The 20,141-nt window shown below is 39.0% G+C and overlaps 1 protein-coding gene across 7 annotated transcripts in view; it reads left to right on the top strand.

Moving 5' to 3' along the window:
- The window catches only part of Mtmr2 (myotubularin related protein 2), a 60,418-nt gene that overhangs the window by 37,680 nt on the left and 2,597 nt on the right, over positions 1-20,141 (top strand). For 6 of the 7 annotated variants that reach the window (XM_076926057.1, XM_076926059.1, XM_076926062.1 and 3 more), the window contains 12 exons: positions 600-675; positions 4,270-4,364; positions 4,742-4,852; positions 6,235-6,336; positions 7,396-7,479; positions 9,516-9,665; positions 10,253-10,441; positions 13,795-13,980; positions 14,477-14,683; positions 16,903-16,995; positions 18,533-18,646; positions 19,882-20,058. In XM_076926057.1, the coding sequence (XP_076782172.1) occupies positions 600-675; positions 4,270-4,364; positions 4,742-4,852; positions 6,235-6,336; positions 7,396-7,479; positions 9,516-9,665; positions 10,253-10,441; positions 13,795-13,980; positions 14,477-14,683; positions 16,903-16,995; positions 18,533-18,646; positions 19,882-20,058 (1,584 nt within the window). Of the gene's footprint in view, positions 1-599; positions 676-966; positions 1,057-4,269; positions 4,365-4,741; positions 4,853-6,234; positions 6,337-7,395; positions 7,480-9,515; positions 9,666-10,252; positions 10,442-13,794; positions 13,981-14,476; positions 14,684-16,902; positions 16,996-18,532; positions 18,647-19,881; positions 20,059-20,141 lie in introns of all 7 variants that reach the window. The other variant, XM_076926063.1, reaches the window with a different exon arrangement.

Here is a 20,141-nt window from a genome sequence, read left to right as displayed (position 1 = left end):
CTGCTTCTTAGAAAAGTGGAACATGTTTCCCAGGGTGCGGATTTAATTTAATATTCCCCTTTTAATAAGGTTATTGGTATCATTTATGAATTCCCTAAATAGTAAATGTACACAGGGATCTGGCGGTACTGATGTAGATTTGCTCTGCACGCTTGGCGTGGGTTTTGGAAGCTTTGGACTTTGCTGCTGTTATGATGGACCCAGGCTGCTCTTTTATCTTTGGGACTAAGTAAGTTCACTGCCACTTGGACATATTCTTCCTCACCTATGAAATGAAGATAAAAAACTTACTCATTTTTATGCTGTTTTAGGATTTATTGTGAAATATGCAGGTTTTTTTTTTTTTTTTTTTTTTTTTTTTTTTTTTTTTTTTTTTTTAGTGAATGCAAGATTTTATAGTTCTTAGGCATTCAGGAAATATTTTCGAAAAATGACAGTTTCAAATTATATGTGGCAATACTGCAGATTCAATAATTTGATTTAAAGTTAGTGTAGTAAGATTATAATTTCAAATAAAACTAAACAGTCTAAAATGAAAATTGAATGAAAAAAATAGCCTTTGAATAAAAAGTGTTTCTTTCTTACATATCCCCATCTAGGTCCTGAGGGAATCAAACAAATTAGCAGAAATGGAGGAACCAGCCCTGCTTCCAGGAGAGAACATTAAAGATATGGGTCTGTAATGCTTTTCGTCTGTACACAGCTGTTCATTCTCCTGTAGCTTCCAGCCTGTGTGCTGCAGGCCCAGACCCAGAACTGTTGGGAGTGCTCCTCTCTGGCTGTTGAGAAATATACAAATTCAGTGTTACTCCTTTTAAATTGTTGCTGACCTCTGTGAAGAACTGTTTTATTATTTTGAATTACTTCATTCGGCCACTGTGTTGGCTAGCTAAAAACATTAAGCAAGTGATTTTTATTAAAGTAGTGTCTTATCTTCTACTTTTTGTAACTTTCTTCCTTGAATAGGTTCATGGTATTTTTTGGATGAAGTCTTTGATGTTCATTGCAGAACAAGCATCTGTGTGTAGACAAGGCTTGCATCCTAGTGCAACACTTGTAAGCAGTAAAGCTGTACTTTGTGTGCCTGTTTTGTTATGCTTGTTCACAAAACAAATGTTCATAGATTTTGGGGAGTAAAACATTGGGTAGGTGAAGAAAGTGGTTTCTTAGCTAAATAAAGCAAGCACCGTCTTTCACGTATTATCACTGTGGACACTAAGTGATAGGAGTAGTTACCATAATGATCCTTAGGATAATATTGTGGGAAAGACATTAGCTCGCATTGGTGGATGAGGAAACTGTAGCGTAGGGAGCTTCTTAGCTAATAAAACCACAGCTCAGCCCATAATGGTTTCTATCTGCTATTCTTTTTTTTTGTTTTGTTTTGTTTTTTTTGTTTTTTTGTGTTTTTTTTTATTAGATATTTTATTTACACTTCAGATGCCATCCCCTTTCCCCATTCCCCCCCTTAGAAAACCCCTATCCCATGCCCCCTTTTCCTTTTTGCATTTATACATTTTTTTAAAATAATGTTAATCATAAGCATTATAAGTTTGGAATTGTTCAATCAGAGGTGTAACCCACTGACCGACCTAGATATAACAACTATCTTTGACTGGTGGAGATACATGAATATCTGCCTCCCTGTCTCCCCCCTTTCTCTCTTTCATCACCTAGCTTCTCCTCTCCTCCTTCTCCTCTTCTTACTCCTTTTCTTCCTCTCAGTACTCCTCCTACCTTAGCTTCTCCTACACATCACCCTTCCTGTTAAAATGAAACTTTTCTCTCAAAATACAATTAGAGCATAATTATGCCAATTTGTACCAGTGAGGTACAAGATAGTCCTAATACCCAGTCCATCCTTTTGTTGACTAACCAGCACCTCTGTCATCTATCCTAACTAAAACATTTAGTTCTGAACCTGGCTTTAGGATGAATGTCAGCTGACGACCATCCACTCAAATCTTTTCTCTTATGGTAAATAGCTATAAGTTTTCAACCCCATCAGAAATCCAGAATGACTGAGTTAACTATAATTGTGGGAAGCACAAAGCATAGCTTCTAAAACTTAGCCAATTTATAGAGACCTCTGAACACCTGAAAAGCCCCTATACTACCGAACGTTGGAGCATCAAATCTTCAGCCTTCTGGCCCAGAATCATCTGACAGACCTTGGTGATGCAGGATCATTAAGGACTGATTACTCTGTCTAGGCAGTCTATCTGCTATTCTAACATCGGTGCTCTTGTTGCTTCCATTACAGTGTGTGGCCTTACAAAAGGATCTTCTATTGGCCACTTTCCTTTACTATCAGCACGCCCTGGAACTTGGCCCACAGGCAGTTTCTTGCTTATTCTTTCAGTTGGTTATCTCTCATTAATAGGTTTACCCACATATGGGTAATGAGTACAAATGTGTGTTTCAACCCGAGCCTCCACCTTCCTGCATGTAAACAAGTGCCTCTGTGTCTGAGTCAGGCCTAACTATCCCACGCAAATGTTCTTAGCCTCAGACTTATTTATCTTGCATAAATAAATTAGGGGTTGCTGCCTCTGCTTCTGCTCTTTTTTAACTGTTGTCCTGCTTACGTGGAGGTTTTTGAGTATATTAATATGGATACCTACGAATGGCTTGAAGTAGACATAGTTAATAATGATAAAGAAACCTCATGTGTGTTATGGTCATAGCATATACATGCCCATATACACATACAAATAAATAAATGTAATAAAAGGCAAAAATGGCAGTAGAAGCACTAAATGAATGCTGGGGGAATGAATTGTCTCAGAATACTATGGCCTGCTATTCCCACACTGCAGTTACTCAGCTTTAATGGAGGAGTCACATACTAAGCAGACTACGCTATGTTAGTGGGTTAGCTTTGCTAAGAGATAGCCTAATGTTCATGGCAAAAAATGTTTTTAGTCAAGAGAACTGGGTTCATCTTATAGTACTTATTGGTACTGGAATGCTGAACAGTTCATTTCATTTTATTTTTCTGCACATTGATATTCTCATCTAAAAGTTGTTAGCAAATATTCACACACACATATATATATATGTATGTGTATATATATGTGTATATATATATGTATATATATATATGTATATATACATACACACACATATCTGAGATACACACATATATCTGATTGAGACTAAGTTACACATACACAGGTGAAAAGTACTTCATAAACTAAGTACTGGGTGACCAATGTGAGCTGATTCTGCCCTTTACTCTGCTCAGGTGCTAGTCAGAGTCTCTTTCTCCCTGATGTGAGGTAGCTAAAAGCATCTCTCTTTGTCTGCAGTGAGGGAGGATGTAGAACAAAGCAGAGACAGGTGTTGGGAGTGGGGATTGCTGTAGACCTCTGGTTTGCAATCCTTGCAACTTTGGAAGCATATGCATGCATCTTCCCTCCTTGTCTAGGAGTGAGGGAGTACAGGAACGACATCCCATGATGGCCGTAGGATAAGAAAGCCAGGTGCTTTTTCTGCAGAGGAAAACTGGGTCTGACGTCATTGAGAACTATTTTAGTGACGCTGATAAAAGCTGTAAGATCATAACAAAACAAAATCTGTTTTTATAATCTGATGGGTTTATTTGATTTCAGAAATTTCTAAATGAAACATGCATTGGAAATTGATTAAGAAAATGTACCTCATATTTCCTGGGGGATTTGATGTGGAATTTGGACAACTGTTAAAAGATTGGTCATATTTCAAACCCCATACAAAGTAGTTAGCCCTTCAAATTGATTAATATGAAACCGTAGTCAGGAAGTTTTAGTGTCTTACAGATTGTGTAGGTTTTTGTCTCCCCCAGACTCCTTTTGGAAGTTTATAGAATCTGGTAGCTCTTCAGAATTGACCTGCATTTTCTTGGGGGAATCTGACATTTTGCCCTCATAATGGCATGGAGGGAATTTATGATATTTTAAGATTTAAAAAACCCTGTATTATCTAGGTGGTGGTAGTGCATATCTTTAATCCCAACACTTGGGAGGCAGACGCAGGCTGAACTCTGAGTTAAAGGCCAGCCTGATCTGCAAAGTGAGTTCCAGGACAGCCAAGGATACTACAGTTCTTAGATTAAGTTGGAAGTTTGGATTAAGCTTCTGAAGGTTTTTTTTTTTTTTTTTTTTTTTTCATCATTTATTCTGTGATTTGTTACAATTAGCTAAGCAGTCAAATTAATTTTATAAAATGTGTAATCTGTTTTTAGTAGCACATAATGTCAAGTAAACTATGGCCATTTTGTCTTTTCAGCCAAAGATGTGACCTACATATGTCCGTTCACTGGTGCTGTACGAGGAACGCTGACTGTCACAAATTATAGATTATATTTCAAGAGCATGGAGCGGGTGAGGCTTCTTGGGATTTGCTTCTGTCTGTATATTTGTGTGTTCAGGATGTTTGCTTACTTCTGGTTAATTGATGTATTTATTATTGACACATAAAATCTTAACTATGTCGCCATAGCTGTTCTGTCACTTGCTATGGGATCAAGATAGACTCAAACTCAGATGTCTTCCTGCCTCAGCCTCCAAGTGCTTAGTCTAAAGGTGTGCTCCACCACTCCAAGTTCACTTCTGGGTAACATTTGATTAAAGAATTTCTGGTTAAAATTTTTAACATTTTGAGGAAACAGGTGTTGGAGATTGAACCCATGGTCCTGTTCATGTTACCTCAGGCACTTTGCAGTATTTCAGAAGTTGTGTGTTTTGTTTTCTTCTTGCAGGACCCTCCATTTGTTCTAGATGCTTCTCTTGGAGTGATAAGTAGAGTAGAAAAAATTGGTGGTGCATCTAGCCGAGGCGAAAACTCTTACGGCCTGGAAACTGTGTGCAAGGTACATTTTACAATATTGATGTGGTAGTTATTTGCTCTAGAAAGCTGTTAGATAGACATGAGGATTACATATTAGAAATGTATTCTTATAGTAGTGAATGTTATTTGCTGTTAAGTCACATGGCATTTAATACCAGGACCTAATCAACATCTTTGCAAGTCTCTTTTTTTGGTTTTTCTAAGACAAGGTCTCTGTCCTGGAACTTGCTCTGTAGACACACCAGGTTTCAGATGACATGGGAGCTATGGGGTCCAGGTGAGGGAACTGTATTTTCCATAGTTTGGTGTGTCTGTTAAGTTCTTGGCCTTGGTTTCCCTGGTAGGATTTCAGTCCACCATGTGTCTTTGCAGTCTCAGTTCAGCACAGTGAACTATAGAGTAGTGCCTTTCTACTCTCAGGAATAAACCATTGATCCATATCTGCTGATGCATGGGTGGTGGGTGACACATAGTATCATTTCTGGGTGCTCTTGAGGATGTGGTCATCTTTCTTCCCTGGAATGAGGTCTAAAATTGCTTGTAAAATGGAGTGTCAGTATTAAAAATGAACAAAACTGTTTCTTATATATATACGATTTCACATTGTACAGCACTGAGGAACAGAGTAGGGCTCAGCCTGATCTCAGCAGTAATGAGACTGTTAACAAAGTCAAGTCAACTGCTGCCTAGGTTAAAATACTTAAGTAAAAACGGATGCTTGTAAATCATTTCTAATCTCAAATGCTTTTGACTAGATGCTGTGGGCCAGCATAAATTTGACTACTTAATGTCACTCTGCCTGAGCATGAGAAACGGCTGAGGACACATGTGGAAAGAGTCCCTGAGATCCAGTATAGGCTGAGTCTGGATGGTTACAGCCAGCTAGTAGGCATGTCACTGAAGTACAGGAAGAAGTAAAGGCAGTTTGGTCCTGTCTAGCAGAAGAGACATGAATTGAGCCCTAGGAAGCAAGAATAAATAAGAAAATGACCTTCGTATGTGATGGAAATGTAATAACAGCTGGTGGTGGTTTTTATTTTTAAAAATTAGTTTCTGGGAATTGAACTGTGGCCCTGTGCCTGTGAGGCAAGCACCTTACCTACTGAGCCATCTCTCCTGTCCAGAAAAGAACAGAAAAGAACATGATAGTGGGCATGTGTCACTACTTACTCACTTTCTTCCCCTTTGGCCCTGCTGAGCCGAGGAGCACAGGAAGCTTCTCTGCCGTGTAGCAGAGCGTTCTGGGTTTCTTCTGCTCCCAGTGAACCATCCTTATTTTTTACGCACAGGAGCTCATTTTGTATTGCAAATGCAGAACTTCCCTTTACCTGACATTTTCAAGTAACCTCGTTTGTTCATTAAAAAGGAACAAAGTGATTTAATTAGATACTATGTCTTTTCTAGGATATCAGGAATTTACGATTTGCTCATAAACCGGAGGGGAGAACAAGAAGATCCATATTTGAGAATCTAATGAAATATGCATTTCCTGTGTCTAACAGCTTGGTAAATGTTTTTCTCTAATCTTTATTGTAATTATTAGTGTGAACAAACTCATCGAGGTTGTCCAGATCCTCCCTTTATGTTCCTGATTTGGCACTTAGCCTAAGGCTCTCTTGTGCCCAAGGTCCATTTCAGTAATGACATTCTGTAAGTGCGTGTTGGTTTCTTGGGAGGAGGAGCAAACTGGAGATTGAACCCAGGGCTTCACACATGCTAAGCAAGTGCTGTACCACAGAGTGATTTTGTTTATGTGTCTTTATTTGATGTCAGGCTGGCTTCTCCTGCCACAGCTCCATGGGGTCTGCATTACAGCCTATGTCACCATCTTGGCTTATATAATGTTTTTCGTTAGGATGTTTCTATGGTACAAGCTTTATGTAGTCTTCATTAGAGCTTGAAATCTCCCTGGGTGGGAGCTGGCATTAAGACTAGGCGTTTGGGACAGTTACTAGTGTAGCAGTATTTTAGCTGTGCTAGGTTCTCTCAAGTGAGTGATAGAATTTCACTTGATGGCAGCCATATTCATTCCCATGTTAGAGCCAGAGTGGCTACTGCAGGGAATTAACCAGTACTGGATTTCTCACTTGAGTTACAATTATTTTTTTAAACACCATAGTTTTTTTTCTAGTTACATGTTAAAAAAGGTTACATGCCAATGTATAAAAAGCTTGTTCAATATATTGGAGCATACAGTATGGACTTTAGAGCCACTCAGTGCTGCTGCTACTGCTGGACCAGTTATTTCTGTTGGAAAGTACTCTCTTGGAGATGTCATTTATTACTTAGAATGAAACCTACAAAAGGTTCCAAAATATTTAAAGGAACTAGGTTAGCAGTTAGTAAATTTTATAAGTGGGTCTTTGTGTTTTTCTGTACTTTTAAAAGTATATAAAGATATTTAGTGTTATAAATTAAATAGTAATTTCAGTCATAAAACAAACTATTTAAAAGGGGCATTACAAAATACTCTTGCAAATAAGTAAATCAAAACAGTACTTTGGGGACATATTTCTGATTCATTACTTTCTTCACTGTCTTTCTAAACTGCTGTTTATTTTGCAGCCTCTTTTTGCTTTTGAGTATAAAGAAGTATTCCCTGAGAACGGGTGGAAACTATATGACCCCCTTCTAGAGTACAGAAGGCAGGTATGTGCTTTTCTGTTCCAGCTCTTGCGTTCTGTGTTATTTTCATGACGGACAGACAATCAAAGTAAGGAGTTCTTTCAGTGTCTATTCCTTTTGTTTTTACTGGAAGCTAATTTGGTTTGGTGGGTTTCTTTTCATTTCCTTTGATTTACTCTTTAGAATACACTAGTGGTATTCTATGAGTCTTTATCTAGTTTGTAAGTATCAGTTGGTCTAAAAAATGTTTGCTCAGTATAAAGTTGAAATGGAATCAGTAGTATGTGTAAACTTTAATGTTCTTATATGTCGTAATACTCAGTTTTTTATATTTTAGGCATCCTATAATTGATGAAATAAAAAAGTAACTGTATTGCTTTTAATTTAGCTCTACAGATTTTTGAGTTCATTCTTCACAGAGGATAGATACGTTCCCGTATACTAAGGGCAGCATTTGACTTACCTTAGTACCCATACATTTTAACCTGCGTGTGTGCATGTGCGCTTGTAGGGATTGAGTTCATGGTTTCCAATGTGCTCGGCAAACACGCTACTACTGAGCTATATCTCCCTGTACCTGTAGATCAAAGTTTAGTTACTGTTGATAGCTTCTCTGACGTTTTCCTCTCGTCTTTGATGGATTTAAATTTGATGAGTATTTATTAATGGCACATGTGTTTTTCTTTGTTGAGGCTCTTTCCTCTGTCTTTTAAAAGGAATCATCTGCTACTTGTTTGGTATTGTCATTGCTTGTGCTCCAGTAGGGAAGGTACTGACTAGTTTTCTCACTGATAATGTCGTCGGGATGTAGCAATGCCTGCTGTGTCATAGACTGGCTGTTGAATGAGTGAATGGAGGGGGCTAAGGGAAGAATTTTGCTTTTTGTGTGTTCTGTATGTTACTAACGTTTCGCATACTGGTTTTATTTACTAAACCATGTGGTAAAACATGGTATAAAGGTACTAAATATCTGCATAGAATGGGTAAACTGAGGCATGGGAAGGTTAAGCAGTCTGTCCATTACAACATAGTTATTATTGTGTGTGGAAGGTAGGATTTGAATTTACAAAATGCAAGTAGGTAAGTTAGTAGTAGTCTGACTAATGAAAGATAACCAGTTTGTACAGTGAATAACATGAGTTAGTATCAGATTACTGTAAAGAAGCTCACACATAGACATAGAGTAACTGTAGAACATCAAACCTACAAAGTCTTAGAGTAGCTAGAAGAAGTAGATTATCTTGGGCTGGTGAGATGGCATTTGGCATCTAAGCCTAGAGACCAGAATTTAATCCCCTAAATGCACATCAAGATGGAAGCAGAAAACCAGCTGCACATAACTCTCCTCTGGCCTCTAGGTGGGCTATGGTACCTGTCTTTACTTTTCCTGCCCACTCCCCACAATAGTAGGTGGTAGCAGCAGCAGCAGCAGCAGCAGCAATAGTAGCAGCAGCAGCAGCAGCAGCAGCAGCAGCAGCAGCAATAGTTAGTAGTAGTAATAGATTTTTTTTTTATTACCTTTGAAAGCAAAAGTTTGGCTGGCAGGTTGTTTTTCAAAAGTGGGGGCTAGAGGATGGTATAACCTGGTTGTACCATTAAATATGCTACTTGGTAATTATTTACCAGTAATCATATTCTGCAGAAATGGAATGGAAATAAAAAACATTTCCTGACAGTGCTAGTGACCAGAGACAATTTTAGCGGATGTCTACTTATGTCTATACAGCAGCGAAATCAGTGTGATCACTACCTGAGAGAGCTCTAGTGAGAGCAGATACTGCTGTCTCTCTGTTCCCTCCCTCTCCCAGATATGCTTAGCACAGGCTCACATATTCTGTTAGTATCTAATGAATTAACAGGCTTACTAATATTACATCTGGTGCCAAGTAACTGCAGATCCCCACATTCAAGTATGTCTTCCTAAAACCCTGGCCATCGCTGTTTGAACAGTTTGAAGACACGGGTAGTAATGATAGGTGAAACTGGCTGAGGTGGCTCCTGTCCTAGTGTTGGTTATATTTTTATCTCACGGGTTGTCTTGTGTTTTATGTCATGTGTAGGGAATTCCAAATGAAAGCTGGAGAATAACAAAGATAAATGAACGCTATGAACTCTGTGACACATATCCTGCCCTCTTGGTTGTGCCAGCAAACATTCCTGATGAGGAGCTAAAAAGAGTGGCATCCTTCAGGTCACGGGGCCGGATCCCAGTAAGTATGCTGAGTAGGTATGTCCATGGGGCCAGGGTGATAAGCCACAGCATTTACATGGAGATATTAGATACCAAGTTAAACTGTGATGTTAAAACAGTATTGCTGGCGCCTAACTATTGCTCTCTGTATTGGTTACCATTCTATATCTTACATATTCTTTAGTTATGGCGATAAATGCTTTTTCCCCCAAGCTGAGTCCAAGAAAGTAGGAAACTTTACAAATTTATCATATATAACTATCTCAAAAGAGCAGATGAAATAATTTGTTTCAAATGCATAGATTCTGAGAACTTTACAGTTTACTGTTACAGTAATAAAAAAATCAAACAGTGTTTATTTAGCTCTGTTTTAATGTACTTCTTTTTAAGACAAGACTTCTCAGTAATCAATGAGTTTGATAATAGTGTCTCATTAGGAATTAGGTAATTTTCTATAAAGCAGAGTTGGCTACAAATAATGGTGGCATGTTTTCATGGTACCCTGAAGGGCCCTGTGTCCTGCCAGGCATCTGTATACAGACTGCTCTCTAGGAAGCTTGGAAGCAGAGACACAGTAGATGTGTGTCACCATGTCCTTTCATTAAGGTTTTATCATGGATTCATCCTGAAAGTCAAGCCACAGTCACTCGCTGCAGCCAGCCCATGGTTGGAGTGAGTGGGAAGCGCAGCAAAGAGGATGAGAAGTACCTTCAGGCCATCATGGACTCCAACGCCCAGTCTCACAAAATATTTATATTTGATGCTCGGCCAAGTGTCAATGCTGTTGCCAATAAGGTGAGGTTTTCTTTAGTAATTAGTTGTCACTAGTCTGGTATTACTCAAGGCAGCTGAATTTGTCTGTACAGTAGCCTTGTAAAAAAGTGGTCAGACCTACAGAGGTAATGACAGAGATCACATTGCGCTGAGTAGATGATGACAGCTTAAGTTCATTTTTAGCCTTTCAAAGACTACATTTCATCTTTGTTAAAGAAAAATTAGTTAATGCGGTTAGCTAAGCAAATGACAAAATGCTTTAACATACCCCAAAACCTCTAGCATCATTAAATTTTGCTTATATTTTCAACCCTGTGTAGTTGTGCATAAATATTTGAAGTAAAATGGAAAACTTTTTTAAATCAACACATTTTATTATGTCAATGAAAACTTATGTCATCTTAATGTCTGATAGCTAGTCACACTGAACTGTACTTAGACTTTGTCCTCCTGCTGTGAGTGGCGGTTGAGTGATCCCCTTAGCTTGTGAGAATGTTCCTTGTTCTGCATCTGCATAGGGTTTTTTGAAGGCCTTGTGAGTCCCAGGTGCTCTTTGCAAGCGGTTCTTTTAAAGGAGGCGGGGAAGGACCATGACATCCAACGTCATTACAAGCTGTAAAACAGGATTATTTTATCATCTTTCTTGTCACTTAAACTGATAGACTTTATTGAGGTTAAAACTCCAAGTTTATTCTAAAAGATTTTATAATGTAGAATTCTTTGTCAGTATTTAGTAATTTAAATGCCAAAAATTACAGTTTTCAAAAGCAGACTCATAAAATGCCATGTATCATTTGAGCTTCGTTTATACTACAAGTACCAAGCACGTATCACCCACAGCACAGCCATGCTTTATCGGGATTTGTTTTACACATTGAACACACTGCTCCTCACCAACCACCTTCTTTCTTTACGTTATCCTTCCTGATATTTTATAGAATGTGATGCCTAAATGAACCGTATAGCCCAGAAGTCAAATGTATTCTCCAGCAAGTGCTGAGTTTCCTCTCAAAATTCTGTGCCTTGGATAAAAGCAGGAGTCAGACTTAGCTCTCTCTGAGGAAAAAAGGACTAGAAGACAGCAGCTGTGGTAGGGCAGAGGTTGATGATCTTATGCTTGCCTGCCACCCCTCATTCTGGGAAACTCACCACATGTGTACTGTGTCTCAGCAGGTGTAGGAGGAGAAGTTTTCACAGCCAGATGAATTACTGTTGTAACTGCTCCTGCGGCCAGGAGCCGTGGAGCCACCATCTGTCCTAGAGCAACCACTCTCCTTACCGTGCATTCCTCACACAGTCTTTATGCTATTACACAGGTGTGCACCTCTTCCCTCTACAGTTTCCACTCATATCCCAGAATACCATGCTCAGTATGTTTTAGGAGTCTTATCTCTGGGCTCCTCTTGCCTCTTTCTTTTCATGTTACCTGACTACTTCATAGTGTGGATTGTTCTTGTTTTGTCCCCAAATCTGAGATGAACCTGAGGTTTACTCAGATTTAGGCTTCATTTGTTCTGTGGGCTACTGCTGACCCTTGGATCCAAGTTACTCTGATTAGTTTGGGTTGAGGTCATCATATCCATTGCATTACATTGCTTTTCATTCACTGATGGCAGTCAGCCCTTGGGGCTTTTGGCCGTCTTTCTTACAGTGCCCTATACTTGGATTTAAGTCACAGTAGAGTAGCTGATCACCGAGTTCAGTTTTAAATGATTTTCATGCTTTTTGGTTTATCATCTAGTTGCCTTAAAACAAAACACTTAATGGAGACTATGAATACTTAGTGTATTCACAGCCCATCGTGGCTGTGGGTTCTGTAGTATTTCCATCCTGTTCTGGTAGTGGGTTTACAGAGTAGCTACTGCCATGATGTGGGTTCTATAGGATTTCTTCCTGTTTCTGTGATGGGCTTGTATAGTAGCTACTACATGTTCTGAAATTTGTTGCAACAAAATTGCTTTGCAAGTTTCTTTATTCTGAGTTTTAGAGTTACTTTCTTAGTGACTTTTTATATCCTGTAGCAGTAACTGCTACTGTGAACACATGCCAGTTACTCCCTGAGGCATGCTGGGAGACCTACTTACTCTAGCTAGTCCTCACTGTTGGAAACATTCTTCGGCAATCTTCCAAATAGTACTAGCAGCTAGGGAGCAAGTATGCATCACACAGCCTGTGGGTGACATACCATGTTAAACTATCACGTCCATTCTCACTCTTCAGAAGTTGTCATTAATAAGTACTGTTGACATTTGACATTAAGTTTTATGACAATCTTGAATAGTCTATAGACTAGAAATCTGACCAATTTTTAAGATTAGCTTGGAGTTGAATGCAGAGGTATTAGTCAGGATCATATTAGTGTAATTGTTCTAGTGTCCTCATTTGTTTTTGTTAAGGCTCCACAAAGTGAGATTATGTAAGAATTAGGAAAGAGGATTTTTTAACATAAAATGTGATATTAAACTTGGGGAAATTAGGGTTTCTTTCCTTGCTACAGCTTGTTTTGAAAAGCATTTTTTAAAAATATATTTGAGGATAGTAATGCCAGTGGGATTCTGTTTTAAACTTTTTTAAATTTAAAATGAATTAGCTGCTTGTAGTGTAAGCAAACTGTGATTGCTGCTAATCTCGTCAGCTTGATTGGGAAAGAGGGCTGTGTGTCCATGAGGATGCTTTGGGAAATAAAAACTCAGACTTGACCAACGGGTTAATGCAATTTTTGAGTCAAACTTTAGATTTTGGAAAATTGTGGAGTACAGAAGGTGGAGCTTGCCTGGGGGTGAGGCTGCTTGGGACGCCCCTTTGAGGGGTAGCCTCTGCCCTCCTCTTATTCAGCTGACGTGGGAGAATGGTTTTCCTCTGCCGTGCTCCTTCCCATGATGAGCACCATACTCCAGAAACATTGGGCCTGCCAGTGAAACTGAAACTGGAAGTGAAGAAACTCCTCCTCAGATAAATCCTTCCTCAAGGATTTTGTCATAGCAACAGAACACTAACTTTGAAATCATTATGGCTACAATAAGTTTGTTTTTAAATTAAATGTGAAATGATGGGAAAAGCAGCAGCTTGAGTAGACCAGTATGGGATTATTTTATATGGAATTGATAATTTACAGTAAAGTTGGAGGACATTTTTTGTTAAGTTATAGATAGGGTTGATGTGCACAGGGGAAGTTTTCTTTAAGATGCTGATATACTTTGGGATGACACATAACTAATGTACTGCACATAGGCTTAGCACAAACTCTGTTTCTGGTGTACAGCAGTGGTCTCCTTATTTTGTACACTTTAGGTATTTTATGGAACTTTGTAATGGATATGTAAAGACGGCTATGCACTCATTTATGATTTTCTGTGATGTGTGCCCTCTTGCAGGCAAAGGGGGGAGGTTATGAAAGTGAAGATGCCTATCAAAATGCAGAACTCGTTTTTCTGGATATTCATAATATCCATGTTATGAGAGAGTCATTGCGGAAGCTTAAGGAGATTGTGTACCCCAACATTGAGGAAACTCACTGGTTGTCTAACTTAGAATCTACACACTGGCTGGAACACATAAAGGTGTGTATTTGCTACTATTTCTCAAAGCTTCCATCCCTTTGTCTACCTTGGCTCTTGTAACTGAACTTAGTAGGAAGGACCTGCTGAGTAGTGGAGCCAGTGACTGTGCAGGTCGAAATAGCTGCATCTTGTTTTCCTGTTTCCCATCCATCTGCATTCTACCGTCCCACAGATGATGGTGTGTCTTTCACTTCCCACATTGTATCCAATTCCAGCTTCCTGTGTTCTCAACTCCCACCCCTTTCATATGCTGCTCTTCATTTAGTTGCCTGTTTTTGAGACAAGTTCCAGGTAGTCCTCAACCTCAGACTCTTGGGATTTTAGGCATGAGCCTTGGCTCCTGCCTCCTTTTTATTGTTGATTGATGCATCTTTCCATGTGACTGACGTAGTTCTCAATCTATACCGGTCGTATATCTAACAAAACTGTATTAGTTTCGTTTAAGAAATGTTTAATTTTTTTTTTTTTTAACTTTTATTTTAAAACTTGTTTTCAGCTCATTCTAGCAGGGGCTCTTAGGATTGCTGACAAGGTGGAGTCTGGGAAGACGTCTGTGGTGGTGCATTGCAGTGATGGGTGGGATCGTACGGCTCAGCTCACTTCCCTGGCCATGCTCATGTTGGATGGCTACTATCGAACCATCCGAGGATTTGAAGTCCTTGTGGAGAAAGAGTGGCTAAGCTTTGGACATAGATTCCAACTAGTGAGTAAAGAACCTTCATTTTTCTGGGTTTGGTGGATGTATGCTCACGTGGGCATGTGCGTCTGTGTGCAGCTCAGAGGTATGCTCACGTGGGCATGTGCGTCTGTGTGCAGCTCAGAGGTATGCTCACGTGGGCATGTGCGTCTGTGTGCAGCTCAGAGGTTGTCACTTTTCCTCCTCAGTTACTTTCTGTTTTACTCTTATTTAGAGACATGGCTCCTCACTAACCCTGGAGGTCACAGATTTGGGATAGGCTGGCTAGCCAGCAAAACCAAGAGATCTGCTATTTCAGTCTCTCCATGCTGGGATTACAAGCATGCATATTATGCCTAACTTTTACTTAGGTGGTCAGATCAAACTTTTCCCACTGAGCCAACATGAGCCTTCATTTTTAATGTTTCATATGCATCTTGTGCAGGGTATAAATTTGGCCATTTACTCAGCAAGTGAAGTCATGAGAGTACTCTATTTGGTAAAGTGTTAGTATATGTTTAATGTAATGTAGTCTGAACCCAGAGTGGGGCTTTTGTTAGGTGTCTGACCTTGTCTCCTCTGTGATCGCTGCCTAGAAATCAGCGATCACTAATGGGCACAGTGGTATCCCTCTAAATGAAGCTACAAAATACCGGTAGCTTTCCCTTTGGGCTTGTATGAAAAATGACAGTGGTTTACATACTAGCTCAGTTTTATAAAATAGTTTTACTAATATACATCAAGCTCTGAAGTCATTTGGACTAAAATAATCACGTAAAAAAATCTGGGCTCTCAATGGTTAAGAATACTTGCTTGTGTAAGGATTTCAGTTCATTTCCCAGCACTCTGGTCTGGCTCCCAAGTGCCTATTACTCCAGCACTAGAGGATCTGATTCTTTTGGCCTTTGAGTGTCATGCAAAATTAGGCACTATAGGCATCCCTCCCAGTAGCTTACATTTTCTCATATTTCTCTATGCAATGATGTACTTACCTGAAAACTTTTTAAAACAAATTCTTCCTTAATGAGGAATTTAAAGGAAATTTTTCCTTTCCTGTGTAAATATACAATATTTTTAGTAGCCTTTTTTGGAGAATTAAGGATGTTTTGAAATCTGTCAAAACTTAGCAGATGATAATAGTTTCTTAGAGGTTGTGGAATTCAGAAAAAAATTTTTTTGTCCTTTGTTCCACAGAAAATACTGGCTCACAGTTAGAGACTCCTGATCTGTTGTTTTGTTCCACTGTATCAGAGACATAGGCATGTGAGTTTTATCAGAAAAGTAGATATGGCAAATATTTACTAAAACTCTAATCTTCATATGATTAGCAACAAATACTGTCCATAGTGTTTCACTTTAAGAAAAAGTATGTTTTTGAGAAACATCATCAAATCTTCAAGTCTTATGATTCATACTCAACATTAAAATGTTACTTTGTTTTATCCTGATGCATAGGATAATAGCAAATGAAATGTGTGCCTTCTCCATTTTAGTAATTAAATTAATTAAACATCAATTCAAATCTTTACCTAGTAACATTATTTTTTCCTGCTTTGCTAATGATACTTGTCTAAGAAAACTGGACATTTTTCCTTCAGTAGTGAGCATCGAGCGGGATAGAAAATAGTCTGCTGTGGCCCATCCCCACTGCCCAGCCGGATAGCCAACAGCAGTATGCATTTACACCAGGTATCCCAGTACTGCACACTGGGAAATGTGAACCAAAGTAACATCTTAGGATTGGAACAGTATCTTTTTACATTGAAGCCTGCCCCAGAAGTTGTGTACTCCAACTTTTTGAATGAATTCCTGCTTTGGGGTTTTCAGTTGCATGGGTGAGACCCATATATGTGAAGAGCAGATTTAAGTACTTTTGAAAGTTCTTGAGATTTCTGCTATATAGCTATATAGAAAGGGTACTTGTGGAGGTGCCTTTGTCCAGTGATTTTTTCCATAAGAAATGTCTTACTACAGAGAAGTTAAATCTTTAAGTCAAAAATCTGGGCTACTAAGGGCTTTCTCTCCTTTGTTTTAGAATCTGGGTTTCACTTATTAAAGTAGTTATCTTGAAGTTTGCATGTGTGAAAATGTTAATAAATTTCTGCTTAGTAGAGTTTTCTACTTTGCAACACTTTCAAAAGATGTTTTGAAGAAATTAAAAATACTAACCACGTTATACTTTCAGAAAATAGAAAATCTACTAAGTAAAATATTCTACATATGACATTTCATTGTTTTTGCTTCAGAGAGTTGGCCATGGGGATAAGAACCATGCTGATGCTGACAGATCACCTGTGTTTCTTCAATTTATTGACTGTGTCTGGCAAATGACAAGACAGGTAAGACGTGTCATCTGCTAACACCCTGCCCACACATATCTAAGCTCAGAATGATCCTAATTGGCTTATGATTCTTGGGTAGAATCCAAGAGATAATAGCTGTTATTATTGCTGGCTATTAAAACTTATTTTAGGGTAATATTAATATATATTAATTAATAAACACTTGGATTCTAGTAGCATCTTGGCCCAGAGCACTGATAAAAATGAAAAAGATTGCTCTTTTGAAATAAAGTTCTTTGCTCACCGAGAGTTCTGTATTTCTTTGCTAAGGAAGATAAAGAAACAAACTACATCAAATTCCCGCCAAAAATAAAGACTATTTTGAGCCATTTTTATCTGTTTTAAAGGAAGAAGTATTGTGGCAGAAAGTGTAAGCCAGGGATGACTTAGCCCCGTCAACCATGGAGCGATTAGAGCCCTGTAACAGCCTTTTAGGCGGCAGGTTTGTTTGAAATAGTTGTATAAATGACTCAGTTTAGAACGGTTCATGATAGGACACAGAGTTGCAGGGTCCTGAAAATGGCTTAGCAGGGTAGGGTTAAGCTTTTAGGCACAGTTTTGTTACTAGAGACATGCCAGTAAGACAAATAAGAGAAGATATGGCCCAGCTGTCTGGATTGGTAGATCCAACCCTAACTAGGTCATCAGGTGTTACTGAGGTGTTAGAAATGACTAAGGGGCTGTTTGGGTAGGATGGGGACATGAGTTTTAGAAATGTGATATAATTCTAAATCAAGAAGGGGGCAAAAAAAGTCGAAAGGCGCTCATCAGTGTGTTAATTACCTTTCTAAAGAAGGTTTAGCAGGAAGCTGCATGTCCCCATAGATTTTAGTTAGGTTGACAGAGACTTTTTCTAAAATAACAAGGCAGTATTTTCCAGGTCATTATGGAATGTTTTACAAGCTCATAATTAATAGATTTATTTACAAGTAAGTTTCTGAATGGGTTTGTGATAGTAATAGGATTGGGTTCAATGAAACTTTTTACTACCTTCTGGGAGGTCTTTAATTCCTTGGCTAGCCCTCCAAAAATGGCCTGTCTAAAATTATGACACCCACTGAGGGTGAATGCCGAGTTGGACTAATGCTACCAGTTGTGAATTACAAGAACCTGTTCTTCCACAAGACAAGTCGGTTGACTTGTAAGTTATCTACACAGCTGTACAGCTGTACAGCTGACGCTTCTGTGTGTATACTGATGGCATTTGCTGGGCACATTTGATACTTTTAATTCTTAGAAATAAGACATGTTGAAAATTAAAAGAAAAGAATACCAGAATCACCAAACTGTTCCAAAAATCAGTGTCAGAACTGTCAGAAATCAGTGACTTGCAATTACAGGGTCAAGGCAGAGCAAACACAAAACCATTCAATACTCGCTGCATGAGAGAGACTCTACCTTGGAAAGGAAAACAGATAATGCCACAATGGCTTAGGTAGTTATAAATCTGTCTGAATACTATTATAAGAGATCTACTCGTGACAGATGAATGTAAATGAAAAATGTCTCAAGTTTTGTGATGCTCAATTTGCAGTTCCCTACCGCCTTTGAATTCAATGAGTATTTTCTCATTACCATCTTGGACCACTTGTACAGCTGTTTATTTGGAACATTCCTCTGTAACAGCGAACAGCAGAGGGGGAAAGAGGTAAGGTGTGATCTCTGGCTCTCACTTGGTATGTATTTGGTTATACTGTATCTCACAAGATGTATTAGGATTACTTCAACCCATAAATTGGGGATAAGGGATCAATCACACTTCTAATCCCAGGTATTTCAGAGGCTAAGGTTGAAGGATCACAAGTCTGAAGCCAGCCCTTTAAACACATATGCTCTCAAAATCAATGTGAAGAAAAGATGCAGAGAGAGGATGCTGGAGAAGTACAGGCTCGGTGCCAGAGTGCTTGCCTAGCTCTTCAGAGCGCTGGGTTCGATCCTGCCACAGCAGAACAGAAGAACCACTCTCTGTAGAGGTATCACTTTTGGTGTATTGGTAGAGCCCTCATGCATACCACCTTTCATTCTGAAAGCTTTGTCAGAAAGTAGGTTATTCTGGGAGAGTACTAATTCACATTGAAAAGCCCTGCTATCAGGTTCAGGTATTAGACTCACTTATGTAAGTTCCTTTCTGTTTCTGTAAAACGAGGAGAGTGTTTAGGAACACTGTACCTTGCAGGTGTTATGTATACTTTATAGTGAATATCTTTGCATGTATGGTAGGCTTTCAGTATATTGTGGGTTATTAGATGTGGTCACAAACACCACAGCAGTATTCTAATTAGTCAGTCTTTTGAGAAACTACCCTGGATTTAAAAGTCTTAAATCATAAAATTCAAATACCAAATCCTCTTTTAAAGTGATAATCTAAGGTATAACCACAGAATTGTGGACCATCACCATTTAACTTAAAGCATTTTTCATCACACCTGCTAGTCTGTGTTCTCCCAGGTTTGGGCAGATACTGACTGATTTCTCTATGGACCACGTGACCTTTGTGTCTGGCTCCTTTCATTACTATGGTTCCAACATTTATATCACACCACACACTTCCTCTTCATGGTCAAATAATCTTCCATTGTGTACATCCCATCAATTGGTAGTCCTTTGGGTTCTTTATTTTGGCTGTTATAAATAGTATTGATTTAATCATATGGAGCACTTTTGTTTTTTGTCTATGGACAAGTGTGTGGTACATGTGTTTGGGGAGACCAGAAGACGGTGCCTTGGAGCTAATGTTTGGATCCACCCATGCAGATGGACTCTGATCCTATCTCCAGAGCCTCTATTTTTAATTTTAATGATCACATGGTCCTATACAAATTTCACGTAAGCTTTAACTGGCTGATGTGGTAGGAGATCTTTACCAGCTCTTCCCTCTTGCAGAACCTTCCTAAGAAGACAGTGTCACTGTGGTCCTACATAAACAGCCAGCCAGAAGACTTCACTAATCCTCTCTACGGGAGCTACTCCAATCACGTCCTTTACCCAGTGGCCAGCATGCGCCACCTAGAGCTCTGGGTGGGGTACTACATAAGGTGGAACCCCCGGATGAAACCACAGGTACACATCTACAACATACAGTATGACCCACTAAGTTTGTCACACTTAAAACTTCCCGCTCAGTTTTTTACTTATGAGACTTT

This window comes from Arvicanthis niloticus, chromosome 27 (assembly GCF_011762505.2).
Source record: "Arvicanthis niloticus isolate mArvNil1 chromosome 27, mArvNil1.pat.X, whole genome shotgun sequence".
Classification (NCBI taxonomy): domain Eukaryota; kingdom Metazoa; phylum Chordata; class Mammalia; order Rodentia; family Muridae; genus Arvicanthis; species Arvicanthis niloticus.
Note: the sequence above shows the minus strand (reverse complement) of the source record. Positions and strands in the feature narration are given on the sequence as shown.